The sequence below is a fragment of the Balaenoptera physalus genome (assembly GCF_965194825.1).
Source record: "Balaenoptera physalus genome assembly, chromosome: 10".
Lineage (NCBI taxonomy): Eukaryota > Metazoa > Chordata > Mammalia > Artiodactyla > Balaenopteridae > Balaenoptera > Balaenoptera physalus.
In genome coordinates this window covers 75,397,347-75,413,042 of record NC_138889.1, presented here as the reverse complement: position 1 = coordinate 75,413,042, position 15,696 = coordinate 75,397,347, and the positions used below count along the sequence as shown (strand labels likewise).

General features: G+C 40.2%; 1 protein-coding gene across 6 annotated transcripts in view; it reads left to right on the top strand.

The window, feature by feature from the left end:
• HPS5 (HPS5 biogenesis of lysosomal organelles complex 2 subunit 2) overlaps window positions 1-13,160 on the top strand; it is a 51,509-nt gene extending 38,349 nt beyond the window's left edge. For all 6 annotated transcript variants that reach the window (XM_082476572.1, XM_082476569.1, XM_082476574.1 and 3 more), the window contains 2 exons: window positions 4,099-4,369; window positions 5,803-13,160. In XM_082476572.1, the coding sequence (XP_082332698.1) occupies window positions 4,099-4,369; window positions 5,803-5,863 (332 nt within the window). In that variant the 3' untranslated portion in view covers window positions 5,864-13,160. The remainder of the gene's footprint in view (window positions 1-4,098; window positions 4,370-5,802) is intronic.
• Window positions 13,161-15,696: the final 2,536 nt, after the last annotated feature.

Here is a 15,696-nt window from a genome sequence, read left to right as displayed (position 1 = left end):
GTATTCTGGTGCAATTGAATGGAATGTTCTGTACAAATCTATCAAATCCATCTAGTCTGATGTTTCATTTAAGGCTGCTGCTTCCTTGTTGACTTTCTGTCTGGATGATCTATCCATGATGCCAGTGGGCTGCTAAATTCCCCTACTATTATTGTGTTGCTGTCAATTTCTCCTTTTAAGTCTGTTAAAAATTGTTTTATATATTTTGGTGCTCCTGTGTTAGGTGCATATATATTAATAACGTTATGTCTTCGTGATGAATTATCCTCTTTATCATTATATACTATCCACTTTTGTCTCTTGTTATCTTTTTTGGCTTGAAGTCTATTTTGTCTGATATAAGTATGGCTACACCCACTTTCTTTTGGCTGCCATTTGCCTGGAGTGTCATGTTCCATCTCTTTACTTTGAGCCTATAATTGTCTTAAACTCTGAGATGAGTCTCCTGGAGGCAGCATACAGTTGGCTCTTGTTTTTTAATCCACCCAGCCTTTCTGTGTCTTTTGATTGGTGAATTCAATCCATTTACATTTAGGATGATTATTGACAGATGAGGATTTGGTACTACTGCTGTTTTATCTTTTGTTTTCTGGTTGCTCTATATCTTCATTATTTCTTTTTTTCCTTGTATTTCTGTCTGCCATTTTGCTTTGATGGTTTTTTATGATGTTTTCCTCACTTTCCTCTTTTTTAATGTTTTGTGTCTTTGCTCTAGATTTATTTTTTGTGGTTACCATGGGGTTTGTATAAAACATGTCATAGGGCTTCCCTGATGGTGCAGTAGTTAAGAATCCGCCTGCCAATGCAGGGGACATGGGTTCGAGCCCTGGTCCAGGAAGATCCCACATGCCGTGGAGCAACTAAGCCTGTGCGTCACAACTACTGTGCGCCACAACTACTGAGCCTTTAAAAAAAAAAAATGTCATACATAAAGTAGTCCTTTTTCTGCTTATAGCATCTTATCTTTATGTACCTATATAAGTTCCACCCTTTTCCTCTCCCCCTTTTGTATTTTTCTTGCCTCAAATTATCCCTTTTTATATTGTGAGTTTGTTACCAAATTGAAGTAGCTATAATTACTTTTCCTACTCGTCTTTGCCCTTTAACCTTTATGCTGTAGTTAAAGTGTTTAAAAAACCTATTCTGATAAAGAGTTGCAGTTTTATGATTCTGTCTGCTTATCACTTTACTCAAAGATTTGTGGACTTTGGTTTTTTTTGTTTGTTTGTTTCTGGTAAAGAGCCCCTTTCAACATTTCTTGTAATGCAGGTCTAGTGTTGATGAACTCCCTCAGCTGTTGTTTGGGGAAGTCCTTATTTATCATTCATATCTGAATGATAACTTTGCTGGATAGAGTATTCTTGGGTGATGGTTTTTATCTTTCAGTATTTTGAGAATGTCATTCCACTTTCTTCTGGACTGTAGAGTTTCTGCTGAGAAATCTGTTAATAGCCTAATGGAGGTTCCTTCGTAGATTACCCTTCCTTTTTTCCCTGGCTGCCTTAATTCTTTGTCATTGACTTTTAACAGTTTTAATATAATGTGTCTTGAAGAAGGTCTTTTTTTAATACATTTATTTATTTATTTATTTATGTTTGGCTGCGTTGGGTCTTCGTTGCTGCGTGTGGGCTTTTTCTAGTTGCGGTGAGCGGGGGTTACTCTTCGTTGCAGTGCTCTGGCTTCTCATTGTGGTGGCTTCTGTTGTTGCGGAGCACGGGCTCTAGGTGGGTGGGCTTCAGTAGTTGTGGCATGTGGGCTCAGTAGTTGTGGCTCGCGGGCTCTAGAGCGCAGGACCAGTAGTTGTGGCACACAGGCTTTGTTGCTCCGCGGCATGTGGTATCTTCTTGGACCAGGGCACGAAACCATGTCCCTTGCATTGGCAGATGGATTCTTAACCACTGCACCAGCAGGGAAGTCCCTTGAAGAAGGTCTTTTTGTATTGAGGTAATTAGGTGTTCTCTTAGCTTCATGGACTTGTATATCCAGTTCCTTCTCTGGTTTGGGAAGCTCTCAGCTATTACTTCTTTAAATAAACTCTCTGCTCCCCTCTCCCTTTCTTCTCCTTCTGGGATACCCATTACCCTAATGTTGTCTTTCCTAAGGAGTTGGATAGTTCTCATAGAATTTTTTTATTTTTTAAAATATCTTATTTCGTTTTTCTTCTACTTGTGTCATTTCTAGAGTTCTATCTTCAAGCTCACTAATTCTCTCTCCCATGTGATCTGCTGTATTTTCAGTGCTTTCTAATGTATTCTTCAACTCATTTATTGAATTCTTTAGTTCTAGAATTTGTTTTTCTTTTTTAGAGTTTTAATCTCTTTTGTAAAGTATTCCTCTGTTCATTAATTTCGTTCCTGAGTTCATTGAACTGCCTATCTGAGTTTTCTTTTAGTTCCTTGACTTTCTTCATGACAGCTATTTTGAATTCTCTATCAGTTAGATCACAGTATTCTGTGGCTTTAAGTTTGGTTTCTGGAGAATTGTCATTTTCCTTTTGTGGTACAGTGTTACTATGGTACTTCACAGTGTTTGGTGAAGTTGTTCCTCTGCCACACATTTAAAGTAGCAAGCACCTTTCTGCTTGATTCTAATGATCCAACAGGTTAGAAATTAGAGGCCTTTCTTTTGTTTTCCAGTAGGTGGCGCTATAGCACAAGTTTTGGGTTTCTCTTACCTCAGCTGCCTCTGGTTATATTTGAGAGTCTGCACTTTGTGCCCTCTACCATCTCCATCTGTGGTGTGGCTCGATGCCTTCATTATCACTTCCGGTACCTGCAGGGTCGCCTTACTTCTGCCAGTGTTGCTAACATTGCCACCTGGTGCACCAGCATGGTGGGTTCTTCCCTCCTGTCCAGGAGCCCTTGAGTGGCAAGTTCCACTGCTGTTGGGGAGGAAGGGGTGGGGGCAATAGCTAGGATCGCTCAGGTGGCCCTGCCATATCCAGTGTTGTAAGATTCATGGGCTTGCTACTTCGAGTGGGGGGCTGGGGGCTGGGGTCATGTGCAGTGCTTCCCCTGCTACCGTCAGCTTCTCTGGGGCTGGAGGGCTGGGACTGCAGACACCACCTCCACTGTTCCCTTGGTTCTGCCTCTTCTATGTGTTCCAGTCCATCACCTTTAGTTGTATAGATATGTGGAGAATTCTCTGGTTTCTTGGTGTGTCGGACACAAGAACCTTTGTTGTGTTGTGGATGTTTTACTGGTTGTAGATTAAGGGGAGAGACGGAGGTAGCTTTTCACTCCACCACGTTGCTGACTCTCAGAATGGTTCTTTTAAACAAAAATTGGATTATGTGGCTCTCCTCCTTGAAACCCCTTACATTGGACTCAAAATAAAATCCAGATTCTTAAGCTGTTCCCATATGGCCTGGCCCTATCATCTCATTCTCACTCCTCACTGCCACCTTTGTGCATTGTAGGCCTTTTTTGAGTTCCTTGAACTCACCTAGTTCCTTCCTGTGTCGAGTCATTTTCCATGTTTCCTTTGTCAGAAATGCAGGCTCCTTCACCCTCCATTCCTGACACCTTCCCTGCACGTTTGTGCACATACGGGCCACAAGCACATGCTCGCTAAACTTGGCTCATCTTTCAGCTCTCTGCTTAACTGTCACTTCTCATAGAGCCCTTCTCTGATCCTCAAAAAAAAAAAAAAAACCCCAAACCTGCCAATCTCTCTAATGGCTCTTTGATATTTTCCTTCATAGCAAACACTTAGCACAGTTTATAAGCATAGATTTATTTATGTGTTTGTCTGAGTTCTGTCTCCTTTACTGGACCATGAGCTCCACAGGAGTGCAGGGCTCATCATGTCTGTTTGTTCCTCATTCACATTCAGTACCTCGTATGGAGTGTGCCCTGGGTAATTACTTACTGCATGAGCAAATGAAGGAATGTTGAAGCTAATTTTATGGCTTCTCCTTTTCGTGAGCTATTTGTTCAACAAATATTCAGAAAACAACTCTGTGTTGGGGGTGATGAGATTATATTCTTTAATATTTTTATGTTTTGGTATGAAATATTTTCACGAATGGTTTCTCCTGTATGCAGGAAGAGTGCTAAGAGCAGTCAGAGCCCACATTGTTTCTCTGTGTTTGAGTAGGTTGGATCCCAGAGACTGTGGAGGAATGGAAGCTTCTCCTACATCTGGTACAGAACAAGAGCACAAAGCCAGCCCCCCAGAAGTCACCAAATGGGAACTTCAGTGATGGACCTTCCCCTATCAATGTGGAGAATGTGGCACTCCTGTTAGCTAAGTCCATGGGCCCAGACCGGGCCTGGTCACTGCTACAAGAATGTGGTTTGACCCTTGAGCTGTCAGAGAGGTTTACCAGAACCTGTGATATCCTGAGGATTGCCGAGAAAAGGCAGAGGTAATGTATGTCTGTCCTGCCCTATCCACAGGCACTTGGGGAATGTAGAATTGCACAGATTTTCAGAGGTGGACGGGACTGTAGAGATCACATAGTCCCAACCCCTCATTCATAGATGAGGGGACAGAGACTCCTCTGTTGTTGAAGGTGATTAAGGGAAGAGGCTAAAGTAATGTTTTGTTCACAGTCATGACCAAAACACTGTTTAGGTTAATGTGAATACCCAAATCTGATGTGTACTCAATTCTTTAAGAATATTATTGGTACCACATACCTAATTGTCTCAGTCAGGGTGTTTTTTTTGTTTTGTTTTTTTTTTAAACTGTGGTAAAATACAGATAACATAAAATTTCCTGCCAACCATTTTTAACTACTTGGTTCAGTAGTGTTAAGTATATTCATATCAGTGTGCAGTCAGTTTCCAGAACTTTTTCAACTTACGAAACTGAAACTCTATACCCATTAAACAACAACTCCCCATTTCCCCCTCCACCTAACCCCTGGTAACCACCATTCTACTTTCTGTCTCTGATTTTGACTACTCTAAGTACCTCATATAAGTGGGATCATACAGTGTCTGTCTTTTTGTGACTGGCTTATTTCACTTAGCATAACGTCCTTAAGGTTCATCCATGTTATAGCATTTGTCAGTGTTTCCGTCCTTTCTAAGGCTGAATAATATTTCATTGTATGTATGTAACCACATTTTGTTTATCCACTCACCTGTTGATAGACACTTGGGTTGCTTCCACCTCTTGGCTATTGTGAGTAATGCTGCTATGAACATGAGTATACAGATATCTCACTGAGACCCTGCTTTCAGTTCTTTTGGGTGTATACCCAGGTGTGGAATTGCCGGATCAGATGGTACTTCTATTTTTAATTGTTTGAGGAACCTCCATACTGTTTTCCATAGAGCCTGCACCATTTTACATTCCCACCAATTATAGCACATCCCCACCAACCCTAGTTATTTTCTGGTTTTTTTGTTTTGATTTTTGTTTTGTTTTGTTTTGTTTTGTTTTTTTGGATAGTAGCTATCCTAATGCGCATGAGGTGATATCTCATTGTGGTTTTTATTTGCATTTCCCTAGTGATTATTGATGTTGAACATCTTTTCATATGCTCTTGGCCATTTAAATGTCATCTTTGGAGAAATACCTGTTCAAGTCTTTTGCCCATTTTTAAATTGCATTATTTGTTTTTTGTCATATGAGTTCTTTACATATTCTCAATATTAACCTCTCAGATATGTGATTTGCAAATATTTTCTCCTATTGTATAGGACAGGATGCCATATTCACAGGATGCCTTTTCACTCTGTTGATTGTGTCTTTTGATGCACAGAGTCAGTCAGCTTTTTTAATCCTTTCTTCTGAAAAGAATGAACAATGACAGCTAAATTTGCCTGTTTCTTTTCTTTGGGATTTCAGAGCCTTGATACAAAGCATGCTTGAAAAATGTGATCGGTTTCTCTGGTCTCAGCAGGCCTAATTGAAGAAGATTCAGCAGGGTGTCATGACATTTTGAGAAAAACTGAATCGTGCTCCGGAACCTTCTGAATGCATTTGTTATTGAAGGAAAGGCCCCACCTGAGATCCCTGCCACCTTATTGGGAGCACTTTTGTCCGTGTCTGTAACCTCTGCATTTGTGGCTCTATCTGTACCTCAGTGTTTTTCAACTGAAGTTGAATTTTGAAAGGAATCAGTCCTTGTTTGCTGAAATGAAGTGCTCTGGAAGGAATCAGAACGTGAATATCCCCAGCTATGCAGTCCTTATTCTGAACAACAGTGTTATTTGTTCCTTGCTGGTGGACTGGGGGAATTCTTCTCCTGTCGTGACTGCCATGTAGGGAGAAGAAGTTTCTCATCCTGGTCACATGAAGACATACAATGTAATTGACAGAAATTGAATTCCTTTTTTATCTTCTCTGGGACACTTGAGAAATTACCAAAGTAAGATCTGGTATAATGGAATTAACACATAAAATGAGTGAAACACTGAAGATTCAAATCAGATGTTTAAATGAAATGGCCCCATATTTAAATTGAGCTAATTTAAAATGTATTTTTTTCCCAGTGCTTGACATTTTTTAATCTGAACCTATATACAACTAATTCATTACTGGAAATGTTTTACTCCAGTCTTTCCTAAACAGCAGTCTAAAGGAATCATGCACTTTTAAAATTTGTTTTTTAAAAGCCATAATAAAGGAAGGCTGAGTACTGATAAAGATTGCAGCAAGTGCTTGTATTATTTAAGCCAAGTACTAGATTGCCATTTTCAGGCTCCTGTATACTTACACAGCATATTATATTAATAATAAATGTAAAATCTAATTTAAAAATTTATTTGAGTAAGAATGTAGACATGAGGTTTATAGTGAGCAATTTGCAGGAAGGTGTGGTGTATACTCAGTGTGGAATAAGCAAAGTGTTGGGTACATTGAATGATTCACTTCTTTCTTTCATTTATAACACAGCCAGAGAACTATAGACACAAATTGCTGTCATACTTCCATGTGACATTTGGATATGACGTAACCAGATTAGTTGAAGAGATGATCAGAGAAGGGAGGCTTCACAAAGCTTCTTAGCATTTTGGCAAGTGTGGAAACTCTAACAATTTTGGTCACCAGTGTGTGGCAGAGTGTGTGTGGGGTGTCTCCCCATGCCGAGCAATTCTTCAACACCAGCTGGGTGTCCTACAATTCAACTCAATTGAAAGTATCTCCCTGGAGATAGCATCCAATTTCACAGGTTAGGGGCTCAGAACCACAAAACTGCCCCCACTTCAGATGCCAGTCAGAAGTCCAGGTTGTTAACTGTACAGGCATACCTCTTTGCTTTATTGTGCTTCACAGATACTGTGTTTTTCTTTTTCTTTTTCTTTCTTTCTTTTTTTTTTTTTTTTAACAAATTGAAAGTTTGTGGCAACCCTGTGTTCAGTAAGTCTATCAGTACAATTTTTCCAACAGCATTTCCTTACTTTGTGTCTCTGTCACATTTTCATGATTCTTGCAATACTTCAATCGTTTTCACTCTCATTATTTGTCAGGGTGATCTGTGATCTGTGATCTTTGATGTTACTATTGTAATTGTTTTGGTGGCACCACTGCACCCATGTATGATGGTGAACTTAATCGAGAAATGTGTGTTGTGACTGCTCCAACTGGCCGTTCCCCATCTCTCTCCCTCTCCTCAGGCTTCCCTATTCCCTGATACACAGCAATATTGGAATTAAGCCAATTAGTAACCCTATAATGGCCTCTGAAGTATTCAAGTGAAAGGAAGAGTTGCACATCTCTCACTTTAAAGCAAAAGCTAGAAATGATTAAGCTAAGTGAGAAAGGCATGTTGAAAGCTGAGATAGGCTGAAAGCTAGGCCTCTTGCATCAAATAGCCAAATTGTGAATGTAAAGGAAAAGTACATGAAAGAAATTGAAAGTGCTACTCCAGTGAATACAAGAATGAGAAAAAAGTGAAAGAGCCTTATTGCTGATACGGAGAAAGTTTTAGTAGTCTGGATAGAAGATCAAACCAGTCACAACATTCTCCTAAGCCAGAGCCTAATCCAGAGCAAGGCCCTAACTCTTCAATTCTGTGAAGGCTGAGAGAGGTGAGGAAGCTACAGAAGAAAAGTTTGAAACTAGCAGAGGTTGGTTCATGAGGTTTAAGGAAAGAAGCAGTCGTCATAAAAGTGAAGCAGCAAGTGCTGATGTAGAAGCTGCAGCAAGTTATCCAGAAGATCTACCTAAGATCATTAATGAAGGTGGCTACACTAAACAACAGATTTTCAGTGTAGACAAAATGGCCTTATATTGGAAAAGGATGCCATCTAGTACTTTGCATAGCTAGAGAGGAGAAGTCAATGCCTGGCTTCAGAGCTTCAAAGGACAGGCTTCCTCTCCTGTTAGGGGCTAATGCAAGTAGTGACTTTCAGTTGAAGCCAATGCTCATCTACCATGGTGAAAATCCTAGGGCCCTTAAGAATTATGCTAAGTTTACTCTGCCTGTGCTCTATAAACGGAACAACAAAGCCTGGATGACAGCACAAGTGTTTACAACATGGTTTAATGAATATTTTCAGCTCACTGCTGAGACCTACCACTCAGAAGAAAAGATTCCTTTCAAAATATTACTGCTTACTGACAATGCACCTGGTTGCCCAAGAGCTCTGATGGAATTGTACATCAAGTTTAATGTTTACATGCCTGCTAATACAACATTCATTCTGCAGCCCACGGATCAAGGAGTAATTTCAACTTTCAAGTCTTATTTTTTAAGAAATACATTTTGTAAGACTATAGCTACTATAGATAATGATTCCTCTGATGATTTGTGCAAAGTAAATTGGAAACCTTCTGGAAAGGATTCACCATTCTAGATGCCATTAAGAACATTCGTGATTCATGGGAAGAGGTCAACATATTAACATTAATAGAAGTTTGGAAGAAGTTGACTCATCCTCATGGATGACTTTGAGGGGTTCAAGACTTCAGTGGAGGAAGTAATTGCACATGTGGTGGAAATAGAAAGAGAACTAGAATTAGAAGTGGAGCCTGAAGATATGACTGAATTGCTGCAATCTCATGGTAAAACTTTAACGGATGAGGAGTTGCTTCTTATGGGTTAGCAAAGAAAGTGGAATCTACTCCTGGTGAAGATTGCTGTGAAGATTATTGAAATGACAACCAATGATTTAAAATATTACATAAACTTAGTTAATAAAGCAGTGGCAGGGTTGAGAGAAAAATGACTCTAATTTTGAAAGAAGTTCTACTGTGGGTAAAATGCTATCAAACAGTATTGCATGCTACAGAGAAATCATTTGTGAAAGGAAGAGAAGGAAGAGTCAGTGATCTGCCAAACTTCATTGTTGTCTTATTTTAAGAAATTGCCACAGCTGCCCCAACTTTAGCAAACACCATGCTGATCAGTGAGCTACCATCAACATGGAGGCAGGGCCCTCCACCAGCAACAAGATTACAACTTGCTGAAGGCTCAGAAGATAGTTAGCATTTTTTTTAGCAATAAAGCAGTTTTAAATTAAGGTATATACATTGTTTTTTAAGACAATGCTATTGCACGCTTCATAGACTATAGTATAGTGTAAACATAACTTTTATATGCACTGGGAAACCAAAAAAATGCATGTGACTCGCTTTATTGCTGTCTGGGGACCGAACCCACAATATCTCCAAGGTATGCCTGTACTTCTGACCAACTGGCTATAAATCAGAGGTTCCCGTGACCTGCTCCTTGAGTTCAATTAATTTGCTAGAGTGGGTCACAGAACTCAGAGAAACATTTTACTTACTTAGATTATCAGTTTATTATAAAAGGCTCAGGAACAGCTGGCTGGAAGGGTAAGGTATGGGGAAGGGGCAAGGAGCTTCCATGCTCTCTCCCAGTGCCACTCTAGACCAATCTCCACATGTTCACTGACTGGAAGCTCTAGATAAAGCAGCGGCAGCATTGAGAACAGAGATGGGCTGGAGGTTGAGTTCAGTTGCCAGTGGCCAGTGTCAAGAGTGGGACTGAAAGTTCCAACTCTCTAATCACATGGTTGGCTCCACTGGCAGCCAGCCCCCATCCTTAGGTGTGGTCCAAAACTCACCTCATTAACATAATGAAAGACACTTTTCTCCCTCTCATCACCTTGGAAATTCCAAGGGTTTTAGGAACTCTGTGCCAGGAAAGAAGATGAAGACCAAATATAAATTTCTTATCGCAATATCACACCTTCCCACTAGTTAAGCTGGATTGTGGCTGTATTGGATTAAGTTGACTGTAAGTCTATAAGGTAAAGGGTGAGAGCCCTCCTGTCACTTTCAGCTTTTGTCATTACACAATGACTGTCCAAAAGAGGGTGTGGAGGAAATCTCAGGAGGAGGAGACACTCTGAACTGGCACAATTGGGCAATCATTTCCCGACAGATCTTTCTAGGGCATGTTACAGCAATCCTCATTTACCTAAAGGGTAACAGAATTTTCTAGCATTAAAACAAAACAAACCCCCCCCCCCAGAAACTCCGCATCATCTGAATTTATTTTCTAAGGAAAACAAACAAAAATCCCATTCAGTTAAACATTTAAATTTGAACAGTCTTCTTGGATATTAGGCAGTGTTTTCAAATACAACTTGTAATCTTTCACTTGCCTAAAAATGATAGATTGATTCATGGTTGCCTCACTTTTATTTTTGCATCCAGACTTGACTGGTGTTTAACAGGGCTTCAGGGTATCATAGTGGCTTAGGGCTTGGGTTTGTCAACTGAAAAAAAAAAAAAGCACAATGTGAGAATTGTGAGTTAAGTTTTATTTAGGGCAAAATGAGGACTACTGCCCGGGAGACAGCATTTCAGATAGCTCTGAGAAACTGCTCCAAAGAGGTTGGGGGAAGGTCAGTGTTGTAAATGATTATAGTGAAGGGGGATGGTGCGTGCAGTCAAGCATGCAATTGGGCAGAGGCTTGCTGCTAGTCAGGAGGAGCAGATGTCACAGTTAATGATTTTAGTACTTTTCTAGATGTGAGTAGATGCAAGAATTGGAGCTCATAAAATCTCCTGAAAATATCTAACTATATGAAAACCTGTTTTGCCAATTTTTCCCAGATCACAGAGTGCCTCATTCCTGATCTCCACCCTGACCTCCTTTCAGGGGGTGTTGAAGATCAGCAGCCGCAGTGGCTCATGATTTAATCCTTGTAGAGGTAGATGGCAATGCCAAATTTTAGTTGGCAGGTTCTGAGGCAGACTATCTGGCTTTGAATGTCTGCTCTTTATCTAGATGACCTTAGGTAAGTTCCTTTGTTTCTCCAAATTTCAGCTTCCTCATCTGTCAAATATGGATAATAGTAGCAGTCCCCTTGGGGGTAGTTTGAGGATTAAATGAGATAATGAATGTGAACCAGAGCTACCTCATAGTGACAATTAAATGAGACTAAAATGCAGAGCATAGTGCCTGTGGCATAGTGTCTGGGTAATAAATATCAGTTGTCGTTTGAAAGATTTGGAAAATCGTTTCACCCAGTAGTGATCAGAGCCATGTAAATTGGTTTTCATGAATGAAAGAGAGTGGGAAGACCAAATTTGAAATAATTTCCTTGCATGTATTTAATTTGTCACTGCCCTGGCCAAGGCTCAAAACCTTGTTGTCATCCTTGCCCCCTTCCTCAACCCTCACTTCCAGTTACTAGGTAAATTCCCTCAATTCTACATTGGTGGTGTTTTCCGTTAGTCATTTATTTTTCCATTCTCTATTGCCACCATCCCACATTCTCATTACTTCTTGCCGAGACAGTTACATCAGTCTTCAGGGAACTTTCTTCACTTCTGTTAAAAAAACAAAGTTCAACAGTAAATTTGAAGGTCTAGTTGGCTTTATTCAACAACTCATGAATCAAACAGCATCCCATCTAGCAACTAGAAGAGTGCTCTGAGTGGGTGTACAAAACGGAGAGCTTTTATAGGAAGAAGGGTGGGACAAGGGAGTTATTAACAAAAGAAAAAAGATTATTTCTAGGTCAGGATATCTTCTTTTTGGGGGAAAGGGATCATCAAAACTTTTATCATGCATGTTACCTCTTCTGGGGTTGGGGGTGTGGATGGAGAGGGCCTACATGCAGATTACCTCTTTGGTGCTGACAATTCCACTGGTTAAGATTACATTTCTGGGGAGGGTTGAAACTGCAACTTAGTCAAGTATTAAGTCTAGGCTTGGTATCATGGGAGCACAAGTGACACCATTTTGGGCCTGTGGTTTTCTTGTTAACACTTCTAAACACTGCCTTCCCCACCACCACCGCCTCTGAGTCTCAGCACATCACAATGGAACCAGCATTAAGTATCACCCAGTCAGGTGATTCACGAACTTGCCATGCATCAGAATCATCACAGGAGCTCGTTAAAAATACAGACGCTGGGATCCTGCCCCAGACCTGGAACTTGTAGATCTAAGGACTAATTTTACCTCCTTCAGCTTGTCTCCTACCCCCATGTTATTCCTAAATTTAGATGTAGAGTTATCCTAGTTTGTAGATAAACCTAGGCCCCTGAGAAGGAGTGATTCCCTGGGTCTCATGGGAAGTTAACTGGAGATATATTGTCAGAATCCTTGTCCTCTGAGACATAGCCTTAAGCCACTTCCCAGTCAGAAACTTTCGGTGGCTCTCCTTTGCTTTCAAAATAAAGCCCAAATCCTTGAGCTTGACATTTAAACTGATGAAACAAAATTATTTTAAGGCAGGACAAGAAAAAAAATGTAACGTAAAATTTTCTCTGCTTTTTGAACCACTATCCCCTCCCCTTTAGTGTACATTGTGCATCTGTATTACACATTAACTAGGTTCCCTTAAAAGACACAGGAATGCCTACTTGCCAAAAAGAAAAAAAAAAGCAATTTCCTCCTGGCACCAGCAAGGTAACTCTTTAGGAGTTAACATTTCCTTTTAATCCTGTAAGGAGTCACAATGACCCACTACTTGCCTGTTGGACTACATAGTCAAGATGTCACTTTGATGTATAACCCTTTGCCTCAAAAACTTATATAACTGCTCTGACCTCTAATGGGTGGAATGGCTTGCAGGATCTTAGTTCCCTGACCAGGGATCGAACCCGAGTCCTCGGCTGTGAAAGGGCAGAGTCCTAACCACTGGACCACCAGGGAATTCCCCTCAGAGCTTTCTGAAAGACTGTCTCCTGAGTTATAATCTTCATATTGACTGGAATAAAATTCTCTATTTCTTTCTTAGATTGTCTACTGATTAAAATTTTTTTGTCGACAAGGCCGTGACTTGTTCTTGGACTCTTGTTTTCAGTTTCAGAGCCCACGTTTGTCTCTCCTCCTGGGCTCTGTTCTTGGACACGCTCTGCACTTGCCCTCCGGTTGTGCCCCTGCTCAGTCAACCCTGAGCTGCCCTTTGCCCCAGGGTCCACCTGCTGAAATTCCACCAGGGTTCTGTTTCTTCAGGTTCCACATGTCAAGTTGGTTTTTTTAATTGTAAACTACAGATACCATAAAATTTACCATCTTAACCATTTTGTGACACAAGGGGCTGAAATCATCCCTTGCACCAGGAACAGTAACTTTAGAGTAAGGTCAGAGCAAAACCCAGCTTTTCCCTCCCCTTCATTTAGAAGAAATCTGGATACCATGACACTTCTTGAGCAACAGTACAGAATTACAACACAACGCTGCTGTGCAGAGGTGACCAGCCTGGAGTTGCCAGTCAACCCTGGTCTAGTGGATCAAATACAAACCACCAGAGAGGCTTGGAAAATTCCTGCTTGGCATTTCTTCCCAGAGGGTTCAGAAAAATACTAACTGGCACCGCCGTGTCCTAAATACAGAGAATGTTTTCCCAGATTGTGCTTTTCCCATCTTCCCCAGGTAATAATACATTATTCCAGATGGACGACTCTGAATCAATCTGAATATTCAAGTTGATATAGTTTTCTAGCAATCTAAGCATGATTTTATCTGATACTAATAGGCAAAGCCTGGGTTTACTGACTTTGTATCAGAGTTTTTAATCCCCTGGCTGTCTGTGTAGCTTTTCCTAGGAAACTGCCCATCTTTGTGGCATGAGGCTTGTGCAGCTGTGCAGAGCCCCATGCTTAGCACGGCCCAGTGCTTGGTTAATGCCCTGCTTTCACCATCTTAGAATTTTTAATAATTTCTGAACAAGGTCCGCACATTTTTATTTGGCACTGGTACCACACTTTATGTAACCGGTCCTGGCTGCTATAGTAGATCTGAGGTAGAACTTGAGATTTTGCATTTCTGGCAGGATCCCAGGTGACAGTCTCACAGCTTGTTCTGTTCTCAGTTTATTTAGGCTTAAATAAACTTTCTGTGCCTGGGAACTTGACTCCAACTGGATCAAACACAAGCTCAGGCTCTCTGGTTCCTCTCTTCCAGTAATTCTGGGTGCTGATTAGAATGGCCTTTATTATTGTTATTTTAATTGAGATATAATTAACACATTACATTAGTTTCAGTTATACAACATAATGTTTTGATACTTGTACATATTGTGAAATGATCACCCCAATAAGTCTAATTAACATCAATTACCATACACAGTGACAAAACTTTTTTCTTGTGATGAGAACTTTTACATACTTACATGTGGAATCTAAAATATAAAACAAACTTGAATATAACAACAACAGCAAAACAACCCAACAGACTCATGATATAGAGAACAAATTAGTGGTTACTAGTAGAGAGAGGGAAGGGTATGATAGGGGTAGGGGATTGAGAAGTATAAACTACTATGTATAAAATAAACTACAAGGATGCACAGGGAATAATAGCTAATATTTTATAATAACTATAAAGGCAGTATAACCTTTAAAAATTGTGAATCACTGTGTTGTACACCTGAAATACATAATATACATAATATACATCAACTATACCTCAATTTAAAAATTTTTTTAAAAGATACATGCACCCCATGTTAATTGCAGCATTATTTACAACAGCCAAGATATGGAAGCAACCTAAGTACTTAAATGTCCATCAATGGATAAATAGATAAAGAAAATGTGGTATATGTGTATAATGGGAATACGTTTTACAAGAAATGTAATGCATTTCTCTTACCTTGAAAAAATTCCCTTCTTACTAGTAAGTTAAAAAATAAATTCTCTCAATCGTTCACATGTTCAATAAGTGTTTGTTGAAGTCCTATTATGTGCCAGATACTTTTCTTGGTGCTAGATAAATGAGACAGAAATTGTTACAATTTAGGGTGGAAGACAGACCAAGAAAACAATCAAAACCAAAAAACCACCCAAATAACAGAAAAAGTAAACCAAGAAATGAATAAAATCATCCCACATATTGATAATTGCTAAGAAAGAAAGAATAGTCATGGTAGGTCACTCAGAGTAGTCAGAGAAGGCCTTTCCGAAGAGGGATTTCAAGCGAGAGGCACAGGAAAGAAGGAAGCAGCCGTGTGAAGGGGAGGTGGGAAGAGTGTTCCAGGCAAAGGCAATATCATGTGTAGACACCCTGGTAAATTAGAGCTTGACTTGTTGGTAGGACTGAGGGAAGACCAGTGTGGCTGGAACAGTGAGCTGGGAGGGTGTGGCATGAGATGATGCTGGAAGGTGACCAGTGACCAGATCTGCTAAAGGGTCTGAAGCAGAAGGGACACATGATCAGATTATGGTTTGCAAAGATCAGTCTGAATGCTAGACAGACAGGCCTATTTTGCCCAGGACAGTTCCAGTTTATTCCTGTCATCCAGGTATAATTATCAGTAATGCCCCTTTCACAATGGAAGGTGACTTGGCTTAGATGATAAACTATAC